Source organism: Oryza sativa, chromosome 5 (assembly GCF_034140825.1).
Source record: "Oryza sativa Japonica Group chromosome 5, ASM3414082v1".
Taxonomy (NCBI): Eukaryota; Viridiplantae; Streptophyta; class Magnoliopsida; order Poales; family Poaceae; genus Oryza; species Oryza sativa.
The window spans coordinates 26,376,436-26,392,003 of NC_089039.1; the positions used below are offsets into that span (position 1 = coordinate 26,376,436).

Consider the following 15,568-nt stretch of genomic DNA (forward strand, 5'->3'; position numbering starts at 1 on the left):
GAAAAATATTTGCATAAATATACCTCTACTGTATAACAGGGACGCAGAATTAAGGTGGTGCCGCTCTTCCATACCGTGGGACTAGTGGTTGCGCAGGACGGCCGTGCGGCACCGCTTTGGTCCTGCGGCATGGAAGTGCGGCGCCATGACCCGGGTGTGCGGCAACGTGATGGAGGGCAGGAACACGTGGGGCAGTGTCGGTGCCGCACAACGGCTACACAGGAACGCGTCAATGGCGTGCAACGGTGACGTCGGGCCGCCTCGGTGATGCGCAACGGCGACGCAGGACTGCCTCGGGACCGTTTCGGCCCGCGCGCCACCACTCTGTCGCTCCCCGGGCTGCGGGAGCAAGGCGGTGCCACATGCTCGTCCTGCGCACCCACCGGTCCTGCGGCATGGAAGAGCGACACTGAGGCGGTCCCGTGTCTCCGTTATGTGGTAGAGGTATATTTGAGCAATTTTTTTCTATGCAGGTATATAAACACAGAATACTATTAAAAAGAGTATACTTTCATTTTTTTCCTTTACAAAATGTGTTTTGTCGTATATTTTTGTACGGCTAATGGGCTTTCAACTATCGCTCAGGCTGGGCCTTTTGTTTGGGCCTGGCCCAATACTCTTTTGGAGTAAAGAGAAGCACTGGCGAACGCGCGCACACATCACCACAGCACACCGTTTTTAAAACAAACTAGGAATTGGAAAAGAAAATAAGTCAGAAAGGAGAAGAAAATTCATGGATTGCTTGAAGGGATAGTAACAGTTGAAACGTCAAAGATTAGCGTCTTAATTTTACTGCACCACAAACGGAAATATCCGTTACGTTTGCTAAATTTTGCTCTCTTTGGCTGGAAATATTGGACGACGTGTGCATGGCTGCATGCTCATGTACGTCCTCCGTTTCATATTATAAAACTTTCTAGCATTACCCATATTTATCTATATGTTAATGAATCTAGATATATATGTGTGTCTAGATTTATTAATATCTATGTAAATATAGGCAATGCTAAAAAGTATTAAAACCTAAAACGGAGGCAGTACATAAACAATTGTGCATGTCCTGAAGTACTACTCCTGTGTTTTAAAAAAAAATTTCTAGAGATGTATTTGGACAACGTACATGTCAAAGATATACATCCTCATGATTAGATTTTTTTTTTAAAACGGAGAGAGAACACGTCACTCTTATTTTAGAAAGATATAATGACCTCTCCCATTTCATTAACGAAATGACAACTTGCAGTTTCTGGGGTTCCTAGAACACCCATTCCTCCCACAAAAGAGCCTGTAGATGACAGGTACTAGTACTACATGACATCGAATTAGCAGAGGAACATCCCAATTAATGGGTGTCAAGTCGCAGATCTCTTTCAGAAATTAAGAGGGTGCAGACACGCATATGTTTAGTTGTTGTCAGTATTCGCGACATATGCGTGGCTCCGCCTGGTATTGATTAGATTGAATTTCGTTTGATGCTAACTGATTTCAGATGTTTTAGTTTCTGGCTAGTATAGTTGTTTTTCTCATAATCTATGTATAAACATATTGCCGAATATTTTAATTTGATTAGTAAAACAACCAGCAAGTGAAACGTATGTATCTCAGCAATCAAACATAAGCGTATAGTTGGTGCCAGTCTTAACCAAAATGTCAACTCCGCATATCCAATAGCCACATGCTGTCAATTTTTAAATCTCACATCGATGTTTGTTAAGAGGTGGTGAGGCTAGCCGGTAAGACCCTAGGTCTTTCTCCGTGCTGTCAGTTTTGGAGATTTGGTTACTGTGCAGTGCAGTGCAGTTGCTACTGTAACTGCAAGTGGCACCACCTCATGAATCAAAGCAAAATGGCAAGACCAACTGTAATACTATTGTAGCAGCTGATTTGAACTGTTAATTAGATCAGAAAATAAACAAGCACAATAGCAACTGCATTGGATATTTGGATCTCTGTTACAGTTTTTGCCTCTCAGCTCCCCATCAGCGATGTCTCCCTCTCCTGTTCATGATGCCCTTTCCCTTTCCTGCTTTTCCAAGGAGAGGGGTCGCAAGCCATCATCACGCAAGCCAAAACAAGAGTAGATTCATTACCAAGGCCAGGCCAAACAGAGCAAAGTTCTCTAACATGTGGAACCTGAAAATCGTCGCTTCCGCGAATTGCATGATGTTTACACCCGGCCTTGGCTGTTTCTGCCAAATCGGTTGGCCAATCAAAAACAAAACAGCTCCAAAAACGGCAGGACGGTACACACACTCGCCATCCATGGAGCATCTACAACAGAGCTAAGGAGAAGGTTTGGCTGGACGACTCCTCCCTTTGGACGACTTCCATTGCATATGAATGTCATGAGCAATCCTTCTCGCATCGGCAGCCGTTCCCATCAGGCCACGACGGGAGAATCCCACGGAGTATAGACCCCTCTCGCCCTTCCACCCGTTTGGAAACGCTTTCCTTGGCAACCCATCTTTTTCTGAAAACAGCCCTTGGTCCTGCTCAAAGTGAGCCAAATGGCGCCAAAAAAGAGGCCAAAGAGTCAGGAGGTACACAAATTTCATTTGTATGAACTTGTTTCAAATTGGCTGTAGGTTGTCTTGAGTGACTGAATATTAAACAAAACACTGGATACGAGAGGAGGAGCCCTCATATCGGAATTTATTAAGAAAAGTGAGGCTCGAACCTAGGTTGGCAAGCCCACCACCTTATGGTGCTAGCCGCCTAGCCTGAAGACCGCTCAACCTTTCTAGGTGACTCAATATTGGTGAACACGTTTTTCAGGAAAAGAAATACTGAAATTCTTCTACAGCAAAAGGAACATCAGCTGTATTGCCATATACCTTTAACCAGCAGGGAACGTTGCTTTTGTAGCCGGTGGCAAGTACAATGGCGTCAAACTGCTCTGAACGACCATCCACAAATTTTACTTGCTGCCCTGCAATTCTTCTTATGGCAGGTCGGACCTTCACAAGAAAAAATCATCCAGAAAATAAATCAACCCATGATTGTAAGAGGCTATGAATGTTCATGAATATTTTTGGAAAAATAGTGAAAATAAACCTTTATATCTCCAGACTTGATCTTTGCAAGAGTGCCAATGTCAAGGATGGGTGTCTTTCCTGACAGTGATTTCAGCTCAAGTGGCCCAAGACTAGGCCTTTTCAACCCAAATTGTGATGTATCACCAAGAATCGCTCGTGCAACAAGCAGTAAAATCCGGTCTACGATATGGATCGGCAACCATTTGAGCAGCCACATTGCAAGCCGGAAGGTCGGCTGACCTAGCATCTCCCTGGGCAAGATGTGCACCTGCAAACCCATGATCCAAAATTTCTTAAGGCACGCTAACGAGGTTAAAGCTTTTGTTTTTTTTTGGCTTGGTGATTGGAACAAATGTTAATCAGAACTAATTTTACAGTGAGTAATATGCCTGTGAAAGTATGGGTTTCATCCTTATTTCCTCGTACCCAACACAGTATACTATATCTAACAATATAAGCTGATTTAGCAATTTGTAACCAAACCCATGCCATTTCAAAATTTTAGAGCCATCAGAAAGGACTGCCTTTGTCAAGAAAACTAGGTTCTCAATCTATTGTACTAGTGTTTCGTAACGATGTGTTCTCATTGCAGTGACAAGGTGCCATGCACCACTTAGTGCTTTCATTTTTTTTGAAAAAAAAACTCTAAATAAAAAATTAGACTTTACAACCAAGTTTTTTTAAAAAAAACTAAAACAGACAGTAAAACTGCTAATTATATTTCAACAAGTGGAAATAAAAACCCTAGGTGGGTTGCAAGAAAAGAATACAGAACCACCGGCTGGCTGAACAACCACACAACACTCGCCATAACTTAGAACAACCTCACTAACAATTGAAACCACTGACGGAGCCCGACATAGGGCATCGTTACTAAGCTTGACACATAAACAACATAGGAGGTTCGACTTTGGGCAGAAAACATTTTAAGAGAGAAGTAATCAATAGACCAAAATAATTTGGATGAATGCCATGAATTGCTCAAATATTAAAGATGCACAAACACCATGGAAGTATAGGGCAAGTGTTGCTCCTGGTGCACTTTCTAACAAACACAGGCATTAGGTCAAAGAACTAACTAAAGGAAACCAACAAGTAAACATCCCACATACTATAATCTACATGTGAGTTTTATTGGGCAAAGAATGAATATAAAGTATAAACAACTATATATTACACAGAATGGCATAAACTATAAAACAAGTATAAAACTAACAGGCATAGAGGAAAAATCACATACTGCATCTCTTACTACAATACGAGGGTAACCATTGTGGTTGCACAGGTCTAGGCACACCTCCATGCCAGAGTTGCCACACCCTACAACAAGGACAGTCTTCCCAGCGAACTTAGAACCGCTCTTGTATGCGCTAGTGTGGATGACACTTCCTCGAAACTCTTCCAAGCCATCGATCACTGGCAGCACGGCCTCTGAATTCTCTCCGGTTGCAACAACCAGCCACTGCGACACATACTCAACATCATCTTCCATCATGCCAGTGGCCTGTGTAGTCCTCACCCGCCATAGCATCAGTCGCTCGTCAAATTCTGCGCACACCACTGTATGGTTGTACATAGGATTGATACCAAACTTTGCAGCATAGCTCTCCAGGTAAGCCACAAACTGCTGCTTTGTGGGGTAATCAGGGTAGCTGGCAGGGAAAGGAAAGAGAGGAAGTTCACAGAACTGACGAGGTAGATGAAGGCTGAGGCGGTCATACATCTTGAGCTGCCATAGAGGAGCTAAGCAGCTCGAGCGCTCAAGAACAAGGCTGTCGATTCCCTTCTCCTTCAGGCATGCAGCAGCAGCGAGTCCAGATGGCCCTGCGCCAACAACTATTGGCCCTTGAACCCAAACAAGCTGGTGGGAACAACACATAGCAGCAGGAGGTATGCATGCAACTCTCCTCTTGTGGCGGTTTTTGATGGATCAATGGTGCTTTTGGTTGTAGAAGGTGTCAACTGTCAAGGAAATAGGATCACAAGTTCACTTGCACTCATTTTCCTCCCCAGAAATTCATGAGAATGGCTTAGCTTTGATATGCTTGATGATGGTGTTCTCTTGATCTAACTAAGAATACATGATTGTGTTGGGTACTTGGGTCAAGCACACATGGTGGAATAATGAACTAGCAAAGCTACATCTGATTTCGAAGGGTAGCAGGGGAGATAAATACTCTCAAGAAGAATTGGCACAAACGTTGTCCAGTTGAAGATACCATGTTGGGAGGGCATGTACTGTATGTACAGTGGTGTAGTCGATTATTCCCCTTTTGGGGTGGCTAATTAATGTCTCTATCTTATATGCAAATACCAAAGTAAATAGGATGTGTGTTATTACCTCATGCATTCAAGTGTTTGCTCAAAGGCACTGTTCATGGTAATCACAAATAAATCCTTAACAAGATAGGTCGGATACATTTATATTGTGTGTGCATGTGCAAGAAACTGACTTGCAGATGCAGAGATGTTCAGGGAACATATGTCTGAAGCGTATTTGATGGACAATCTTCAAGAATTTAGACATTCAGGGGACATATGTTGACATTGTACATAATATTTGTACTGTTAATAGGGAAAAGTTACACAAGATTGTATACAAAACTCCATGGGAAGATGTACCTTTTCCTTTGTAGCCAGTCGATCTCAAGAAGGGTACTCCTGGAGTTTTGGCATGTAACTCCTGGTTTTCCTTGCTTTAATAACAGAAGTCATTTAATGGGTAAACCAAGCAAGTCAGTAGGAACATGCATGCATATAACAGCTAAAGCAGGCGTAATTTGTTATCTCAATATATTTTTCCACCTAATGTAAAGCACGCTTATTAAGTATTACTCATGATACAATACATGATACTACTATCTCGTAGTAGTCTACAATCTGGAATGTGTTTTCACCTTGCTAAAGTAATTATGTTGGAGAGTTTGTGTTCTATGAGGCATCAACACTAGCCTATAGTAATAAAGCTATCATTTCGAGAACAGTAGGGAAGTTCACAACTGAAGTAAATTTATTAATACATTAATAACAGTAGAGTCCTCCAGACCCAAGTGTCTAAGAGAAGCACACTGTCTAAGAGAAAAAGGATTTTCATTAACCAAGCATGAAGAAATTAGCATTTGACCCCAAGTGAAACAGGGACAACGAAACATCAGTAATGAAGAATTCACTCATTCAGAGCTGATAGGCAAAGTAATTGCATATCAACATTTTGGAGTAGTTAAGACTGCAGAAAATATTCATGCATGAATAATAATGGAGCAAATCCTAACAAGACAATATGTATATTAAAAAAAAATATTAAACCAAAATATTTTGCTTCTTTTGGAAGGCTATTGGAACTGCACGTCGAACCCACCATTATCACCCATAGCTGACAGACATCATCTATAGATTTGTGGCCCATATCTTATGAATGACCTTGTAGAGCAACTTGTCACACCCCAATCTGATACCGCCGTACAACGGCACCTGACAGGAGTGTGTCGTAGGGAAAACGGTGCGAACCGCTTCCTACGAAACCGCGATCTCGGTACCAGTCCCAGGACATAGTGCTGGTACCCACGGTGACAAATATGAATCATAGCAATCTTTAAAATAAATAGAGGACTTATTTACCTTAACTTAGGCTGCAGCTCAGACAGCCCGAGAATACAACCGACGACACGGACGAGGCGAACACCAACAACAGCAGCAGCAGAACCAACGGTCTAATACCCAACACCACAGGCGACGGCTGGGAACCAGGACGAAACCCTAATCTTCACTTCACTTTATCTTCTCTTCAGGGCGGAGGAACTATATATATATATATATTTATATAGAGCAATGGTGAGTACTTTCGTACTCAGCAAGTCACGGGAACTTAGGTGTTTAATGCAAGCTTGGAAGAGAGGCAAGGTTGTTTTGCAAATCTTTTATTTGAAGACATTTTGAAATCACTAAGTGATTTATTTCTTTCTAAGTTTGGGCCGAAAAGAGACTTGCGTCTCGATTCGACTTTAAGAGATGTTTTTCAACAGCTCATTTGGTAATGTACCGACCTCCTGGTTCAGATCATTACTTCTCGGCTCCCAGAGCCATTCCACTTGATTAATCGGCTCCCAGAGCCTTTTTCATTTTCTCGGACTCCCAGAGTCCAGCTGCCCAGCAGCACAACAACCCGCTTCCACTCGGGAAGCCTAGTCTATGATGCCCGCAGACATCCCGAATCACACAGATTCGTTTCTGACCACTCAGGTCGTCCATCTGCCACATAGGCTGATTCTGGTTACGATTCCCACACCACAACAACTTTTCACAAAGCACAGGCAAACAAATCTACGCAACGGGAACCACCTCACATCCGCCCATGACTGTGGGCACGGCTGTTCGAACTTTACCCACCTCTGCAGAGGGGTACACTTTACCCACAAGACACGAACTTACTCCAGACACTGGCCGGTGTCAGAGGTTCGCGACAAAGCCTTTCCCAAGCCGACCCAGGGTTACCTCATGCCACATAGAAGGATCAAATCCTCATGTAAGTATAGGCCATTTTAGGCATTCACAAATCAAGTCCAACCACCTTGATCGGTAAGTGAGCAAGCTTCTCGTCCTTGCCTTACCAGGAACCCGGTTTGTCCGACCCCGCCCCGGCGTTCCCAACTATTGGCATGCGAGGTTTCCCTGAACCGACTAGTTACTTAGCCAGGGTGTCTCATTCCACCTTGTGGTTGCACTTTGATTATGTTCGATGAGTTTCCCACAGGAATCGGTCCTTATATGCGAATACGGGACAGTGCCACATAGGCACAACCCCCGCATCGCGAGTTTTCACAATTCATTTTATTTTCAAACACACCGACACCACATGTCGGGTTTTGAAGGCTTCACAAACCCATTTCCCAAGTTTTCGACAAACAACGGTGTATGTGGGATATTTGGTATACGCGCTCAGAGAGCACGAATACCGAGGTACCACAAGGGTGGAGCGACAAGGAATCAGGGTAGTACGACCTACAGAAATTAGTGCGACTACTGGGTAGGTCCGTCGGTTTGGCACGCAAACCGAGGCCAAGCAAGTTAAGTGTGTGATTCTAATAATGCAAGTTGCAAACAAAATAATAATGACTTTTCAATTATAGGAGCAATTGATCAAAGGGTGACTTGCCTTGCTCAAGGTCTTCACGAAGCTTCACGAATCTTCGAGAAAACCCGCGATCGACGAAAATCCGATAACCGCAACTATACGCAAACAATCGAAAACCTAAACAAAGGACCAAAAGAAAGATCCTATTTAGACTAATTAGTAGTGCCATTAAATAGATCTCAATTTTACGGAATTACTGGAAGTGGAACGGAGGCGATCGGAGCTACGGATCGAGGGATATGAATTTTGGAGGTCTAAATGGATTTTCTGGACAAGGAAATGTTTTGTCGGAATTTATGGAAATAATATTCTCAAGAATATTATTGACAGTCACTGACCAAGGAAAATGATTCATGGAATTTTGGAATAAGGAATTGATTTCTGAAAGAGGGAAAAATGATTTATTGAATTTATAGAAAAGAGAAATATTTGTGGAATATTGGAAAAGACATTCTCAAGAATATCTTTGACTCATTGACAAGTGGGGTCAACAAGAAGGTGAGAGAGAATAAAATTGAGAGGGAGCAAATTTGGACTTTTAGCTCATGAGAGATGGACACTGACTTGGACGGAGGGAGGAATATGGACTTTTAGGCCGAGCGTGAGGCGCGGCCCAATGGGTAGAAGGAGGCTCGGCCGAGCCATTGGGCCGGCGCGGGCGCAAGGAGGCGGCCCATTAGGGGCGCGCGGAAGGGAAAGGGGGCAGTCCGGGTGGACCGAACCCACCATGCGAGGTCCCGGGTGGGGCCCGCATGTCGGCGACACGGTTCACGGAGGGATGGGAGCACGCGGGCGGCGTTTAGGGTTTCGGGTGGATGCGGCTCACGATTGGTGCGCCGGGTGGACCGAGGCGCGACGGGCCCACGTGCAGCCGCATGGCGCACCGTGGTCCGTGCGCACGGAGGGGGCTAGCCAGGCTGGCCGGTTTGACTCGGTCTAGCCGAGTTGGCACCGACGTGGCGCCTACGTGGCAGCCACGCAGGCCGGCGAGAGGAGGAAGACGAGACCGACCGGGAGATGGACGGCAGGCGGCGGCGCGCGTCGGCGGAGCGGCCGCGAGGCGAGGCGGGAGGAAGGGAGACCACCGGAGGGAGGGAAAAGGAGACGCAGACTCCATTCCTCGGCTCGGATGTGGCCGGAACTGGACGGAGGCGGCGGATTTCGACGGCTGCCACCGGCGGCGAGCAAAAGGGGGAAAACACGCCGGGAGAGAATGGGGTCAATTCGTGGTGGCGGGAGCATCTCTAGGACTCTGGGAACTTGTTCTCGGGGTCGGATGGGGCGGAGAGACTCTGAGAGAGGCCGGCGACAGCGAGGCGCGGTGCGGGGAAGGGCGGAACGCCGCCGGGGAGGGAGAGGGGTCCAGCGATCAAAGCGGCGGTTCGGGAGTGTTCTACGGTGATCCAGGAGGGTGGCAACGAGGAGGATTAGGTGAAGAGCTCACCGATGGCGATGAACGGCGTCGATGGCGAGCAAACGGGAAGCCGGCGAAGGAAAACGGCCGGGCTTCGGGGAGGGCGGCGCCAGGTCTGGAGGATGGTGTTCACGGCGGGCAGCACCGCGTTGGCCGAGCGGCGACGCAAGGCGGCGAGGAAGGGAACACCAGCGACGGAGGAGGCCGCGGCGTTGGGCGAGCGTTCTTGGCCTGAGAAACGGTGCGATGGTGGAGAGGCTAGGAGCCGAACGAGGGAGGGGAGTGCGGGTTTTATAGGCGCGGGGTGAGGCGATGTCGGTTTGGGAGGGGAGAACCGACCTTGGCGGTCAAGCGCTCGGCTGGCGGCAGCGGCGGTTTCATGGGCGATGCGAAAGTGGCGACGGCGTGGATGCTTTGGGCGGCGAAGGCGGTGGATCAGACGGCCGAATTTCGGGTCGTGAGCGCGGGCTGGCGGTCGCGCCCGTGGTCCAGGCGGTGGCAGGCGGTGACGCCGATGGTGGTTGGGAAAGGGAAAAAGAAGGGGAAAAAGAGAGGCTCGCTCCAAGCCGATTCGGGAAGGGAGTAGGAGGGAGAGGGAGAGCTCGGCCTCCGGGTTTTGGCAAGAAAAGCGTGGAGCGGCTCGAGCACGCGCGCGGGGCCGTGCGGCTGCGCGGTGCAGCGCGGCAGGGCAGCGAGGCTGGTGCGGCGGCGACCCACGCGCGAGCGCGTGCGCGCGGACGCGAGGGCGCGGCAGGGCTGACGGCGGCAACGACCGGCCGGTCGGCCACGCGCGAGCGCGGGAAAGAGCGAAGGCGGTGGCGGGTTTTGGGCGGCGACGGCGGGAAGCGGCGATGGCGGCAGCGCTGGCGTGGGAGAGAGAGAAAGGAAGCAGAGAGAGAGAGCGAGGAAAGAGAGAGGAAGAAGAGAGGCGATGCCTCTCTCTCTCGGCGCGTGCAGCGCACATGGAGGTGGAGGGAGCTGAGTAGAAATGGGCCGAGCAAGGGAGAAACGGCCCACAACCAAGAAGGACGCAATTTAGACTTTTTCCAAGAGAACTGATTTGGTGGGGGGGTTTCAATTGGAGAGAATTTGAGAAGGATTTTTGGAATTTAACCTTGATACTTTGACTTTAGGAACATAAGGTGAAGTCAAGGGAAGGATTCGAGGCGAGATTTGAATAATTCTGGATTCGTAGAAGTATTTGGCGAGGATTCAAAGGAAGGATTTGAATTTCAGAATTTGATTTCAGAGACTTGAATCGGAAAAGGAATTTTTCGAGGTGGAGGATTTCGATTTCGATGAGAGGGAACAACGGGATTAAATTGAGATCCTTGGCACAACTTAGACTCTCACACAAAGAACGAAAATTTTCGCAATTAGGATTTTGCCGAATTAGTTTTTAACGACTCACGAAAAGCGGAGCGTTACACAACTGTTGTACCTAGTTGTTCAAAGGTCCCCTCGAAACAAGGATGCCAAGAAATGGCTTTGTGGCTTGATCAAAGTTCTGATGAAATATAGCTTAAATTTATAGACAGCGGCAAGAACAATCTCCAGTCTAACTTATCTCTAATATATTATAAAAATTGAAGATGTTTTTGCCAGTATTTTGGTACGTCATCCGTGTATGAGTCGGTTTTTAAGTTCGTTTGCTTTTGGAATCTATCTATTTCTATTCTACTATTATAAAAATTGAAGATGTTTCCGCGGTCTGTCATCCGTGTTTGAGTCGGTTATAAAAATTAAAGATGTTTCCGCGGTTCGTCATCCGTATTTGAGTCGGTTTTGATTTTATGTTTTGGTTTTAATCTATATCTCTTCTCTATCTCTACTATTATAAAAATTGAAGATGTTTTGCCGATATTTTGGTATGTCATCCGTGTATGAGTCGGTTTTTAAGTTCGTTTGCTTTTGAAAATATATATCCGTAATTGAGTCGGTTTTTAAGATCGTTCACTTTTGGTAATACAGAAGAAATCATATAAGAAATCTGTTTTAAAAAAACTTGCATGCTAACTTGAGACGATCGGACTTCTAACTGCAGCTCATGATTTTCTAAAAATATATATATCCAAGCAAACTCGCACAGTGAATTTCATCTTAACTAAACCATATAACAATAATAAGATTAAAGTAGATTTCCCCGTTGCAACGCACGAGCATTTTTTATAGTAACTTAAATTTGTGACATGGTATGAAGGACGATTATTAAAAAATTCACAGCTGATGAAAACAGCACAGCCTTCTTATAATCTCCAGTCTACTAATTTTGCACCTCGGATCTCACAAGTATTTTTGTATTTTACCACTGTCCAGCAATGGACCGTGGATAGAAGTAAATTGTGTTGCAGGCCAAAAACAACTGATACGTTGGAGGGAAAACTGGTTTTTAAGGTTGAACAGAACTGTGTCCCGATTGTTTTTCTAGCTTGACGGTGATTGCCAAGGAAACAGCCCCCGCTTCGCCTCCTGCGTGGGCGACTCGAGCGGCGGAAATCTAGCCGCCACCGCCCCCCTCCAACTCTCATCTCTGCCTCGCCGCCGCCTGAGCGAGTGGCCGGCAAAGCTGGCGGGGCTCGCGGCGGCGGTCACCCCCGGTTCCGGCGCGGAGGACCAAAAGATGGAGCCGGCCACATCAATGCCGGCATTGAGGCGGGTGCACGGAAGAGGTGGAGGCGGGGAAGGCGCCGCCGGATCTGGGCCAGAGGCCGGTGGCATGGCGCTGGCGACGACGTCCAGCTCCGGGGCCGCCGAGCTCGGATCCGGCCGGATATAGTGCTCTCACCACCGGCGGCGTCGTCGATCTTGGAGGGGCCAGGAGGCGTGAGGTGGTGGCGGCCCTGTGATGGGGGCGGCCGGATCTGGCGCCCCTTGGCCAGATCCGTTGCCCTACCGGCCGGAAGGACGACACCGAGCTGTCAAGGCGAGGTGGGGGCCGGTGCGCCCTTGCCAGTGCGGGGATGGCTGCGGGAGGCCAGTGACAGAGGAGGGGGCTGGGCGCGTGCAACGGAGGGGGGGTGCGTGCCCTCGTCGGCGCGGAGACAGTGGCGGCCGCCTGCTGCGCTCACCGGCGGTTGCGGGAGAGAATCTTGGCGGCGGCGCAGCGGAGTGTGGGCGCTCGTGGTGATGATGGCAGCGGCTGGCCGAGCTTTGACAGCCGGATCCATGGTCGCCTTGGCCGGATCTAGTCGGGTCGGCGGCGTTGCGGGCGCTTGTGGCGACGGGTCACGCTTGGTCAACCCGTGCAGCAGAGGATGGCAACGGCATGGCAGCGGGCTAGGCTTGGTGGCTAGAGGGACGATGTGGTGGTCCGGCAATGTACGAAGTGCGGGTGGGTTGTGTGGTTTTGGATGACGCTGGCGAAAGCCTTGGCTGGCCTTTGATTGGCTTGACAACAGCGGCGCCATTAGGCGTCGTTTCCCTCCTTGGAGGCGTTGTTATGGCGCCTTCTCTCACTACCAAAACCTTCCCGTGCAACGATGGTCGTTCGTGGGCCCCCGGCGAGGCCTTCACCTCCTGGGTTCCATTCTTGGATGTGGTGAGCGTCCAACTTTCTTCGTTTTCTTCTAGGTGAAGTCGGAGCTGTTTTGTTGTGGTGCAATGAAGTTTGGCAACGATAACACGTTGTAGTCTTCGAGGGGTGTTGGTGCTAGCTGTGTTCAAGAAGTGGTGCTCTGGCGGCTTGGGCTGATGTTCAAAGTGGACAATCGGTGACTTGCTCGTTTTTGCGATGCTTTTGGCAACGATGATGTGATAGCCGTGGAGTCGGAGCTGCCGTGTCACTAGGCGACAAGCTCGGCAATGATAGCACTTGCCTCGTGAAAGTCGAAGTCTTTGTGTCGCTTACAACAAGCTCTTTATCGATGGTTGTTTTGGGCTCCACCATTGTTCTTTTTTCACGCTTTTGGTAGCTTAGGTTAGTTAGAGTAGTGTGGTTTTCGCTCAGTTTCCCCTAATTAACTGTGCATTGTAAGGTTTGGTCTCGTTTTTTTTTAAATGGGACACCTTCTTAATATAAAACGTAGGCAACAGCCTGACCATTTGAAAAAAAAAAAAGGTTGAACAGAGCTATAGAGACAACATTGTTTTCAGAAACAGGGCCAGGACAGTAGCAAGAGTCTGTTTACCTACTGAATTCTCCACTTATTAATACATCCAGACTATATTGTCTGTTACTAAATTTCCTTACAGTTTTAGTTTGGAGAATATATCCTAAGCAACCTGTCCTCTAGTGATGTAGTAAACAGTGAGGTTCACTAGATGCAGCTTGTCTGCTATGCAGTCATAACTTTCTCCCAGTCCCTCTTCAGTAATTCAGTCTGTGCACCATGATCTCTTGGGTGTCCACTTGGACTTTTGCAGCCATAGCCACTCTCAAAATGCTAATGTCTTTAGGTTATTGATGAAACAGCTCCAGTGTATTTTGTGTCAGTTTGTTAAGAGTGAACAGTCCTCTCACATGGCATGGATCCCATATCAAAACATGCGCGCCAGCAATTAGTACTACAGGACATGGTTTGTGCTCTTGTGAAGGTTTATCACTCCAATGAGAGGCCATGGTTTGGACAGCAAGAATCAAGAGGTTTTTGGATCAAAGTTCTGCTAAGGCTGTGTTCGGACGTCCATTTTCCCAACTTATCTCCCTCGTTTTCCGCGCGCACGCTTTTTAAACTGTTAAACGGTGTGTTTTTTGTAAAAAGTTTCTATACAAAAGTTGCTTAAAAAAATTAAATTAATCCATTTTTGAAAAAAAATAGCTAATACTTAATTAATCACGCGCTAATGGATCGCTCCGTTTTCCGTGCTACTGTTCCAAGTCGCACTCTACATTACTCTACTGCTCTTTACGTAACATTATTATAAACTACCGTTCTTCAGGGATGAATTGTTTCCAGAACTACTCCCTCCGTTTCAAAATGTTTGACACCGTTGACTTTTCAGTACGTGCTTAACCATTCGTCTTATTCAAAAAATTTAAATAATTATTTATTCTTTTCGTATCATTTGATTCATTGTTAAATATACTTTCATGTACATATTAGTTTTACATATTTCACAAACTTTTTTTAATAAGACGAACGGTCAAACATGTGCTAAAAAGTCAACGGTGTTAAACATTTTGAAACGGAGGGAGTATAAGACAAGCATCTTCTCAATTTGACAGTCTCTTACAAAGAAATGTGGTGTACAAGCTAGGTTCGTTATATTTTTTTTAGCTAATTCTAGCAAAACCTGAAGATGCTTTAAGAATCAATACTAACATTGGATTAGTAAATGTTGCTAATTTTTTCCCTAAACAACAGCATAGTGCAGGACAGATATATAACCTGTCACAAGGAGTTCCATTCTTCCATATTCATATCCTAACAGAACTTGAGCTACCCCAATGATATCAAGTAATATCTGGTGGCTGGTGTGCACGTTTACTTTTGTATGTACAGTTGTCTGTGAACTATGTACAGCAAGCACGCTAACATAAAAATTCCAAAAGTCATAAAAGAAACCAAACAGTGATAATTGGTCCATTTGCTAATTTATACACTAGGTTCATAGCTAGGACAGGAATCATACCCTTCATATTTGCTACTTTGAAAACGATGGCAACATTTTCATCACTCTTCTCGCCAAGCATGAGAACAATCATACGAAGACAAATAGGATCCAAAACTGTTAGGATCAAAAAGGCCTGAGGCTGCAAATCATCACCAAAATCCAGTCACCACAAAAAGGCCACCTGGCAACTTGCAAAAGAATATTCTAATGACCTTTGTCAAGAAGGATATCTCAAGACTTGGAATAACGCACAAAGTAAATTAGTATCACATGGCAAAAAGAAAGTGGCATTATACTATCACATTTCACTGTCCTGTAGTACTACAGGTCTACAGCAGACATAAGTCTATATCACATTTCCCTTTTCTTCGAAATAAAGTACGGATGAAAAGCAGGAATCAGAAATTAATCAGATTACGAGTGTAATTTTTTAAG

General features: G+C 46.4%; 1 protein-coding gene across 1 annotated transcript; it reads right to left on the reverse strand.

Moving 5' to 3' along the window:
• Positions 1-2,057: 2,057 nt before the first annotated feature.
• LOC107275929 (indole-3-pyruvate monooxygenase YUCCA2) lies at positions 2,058-5,407 on the reverse strand. The gene is made up of 4 exons (XM_015783475.3): positions 4,276-5,407; positions 3,055-3,303; positions 2,835-2,957; positions 2,058-2,489 (listed from the first exon to the last, which is right to left on the reverse strand). Exons 1-4 carry the CDS (start codon positions 4,912-4,914, stop codon positions 2,283-2,285), a joined length of 1,218 nt encoding a protein of 405 aa, XP_015638961.1. The 5' UTR covers positions 4,915-5,407; the 3' UTR covers positions 2,058-2,282.
• Between the last annotated feature and the right edge of the window lie 10,161 nt (positions 5,408-15,568).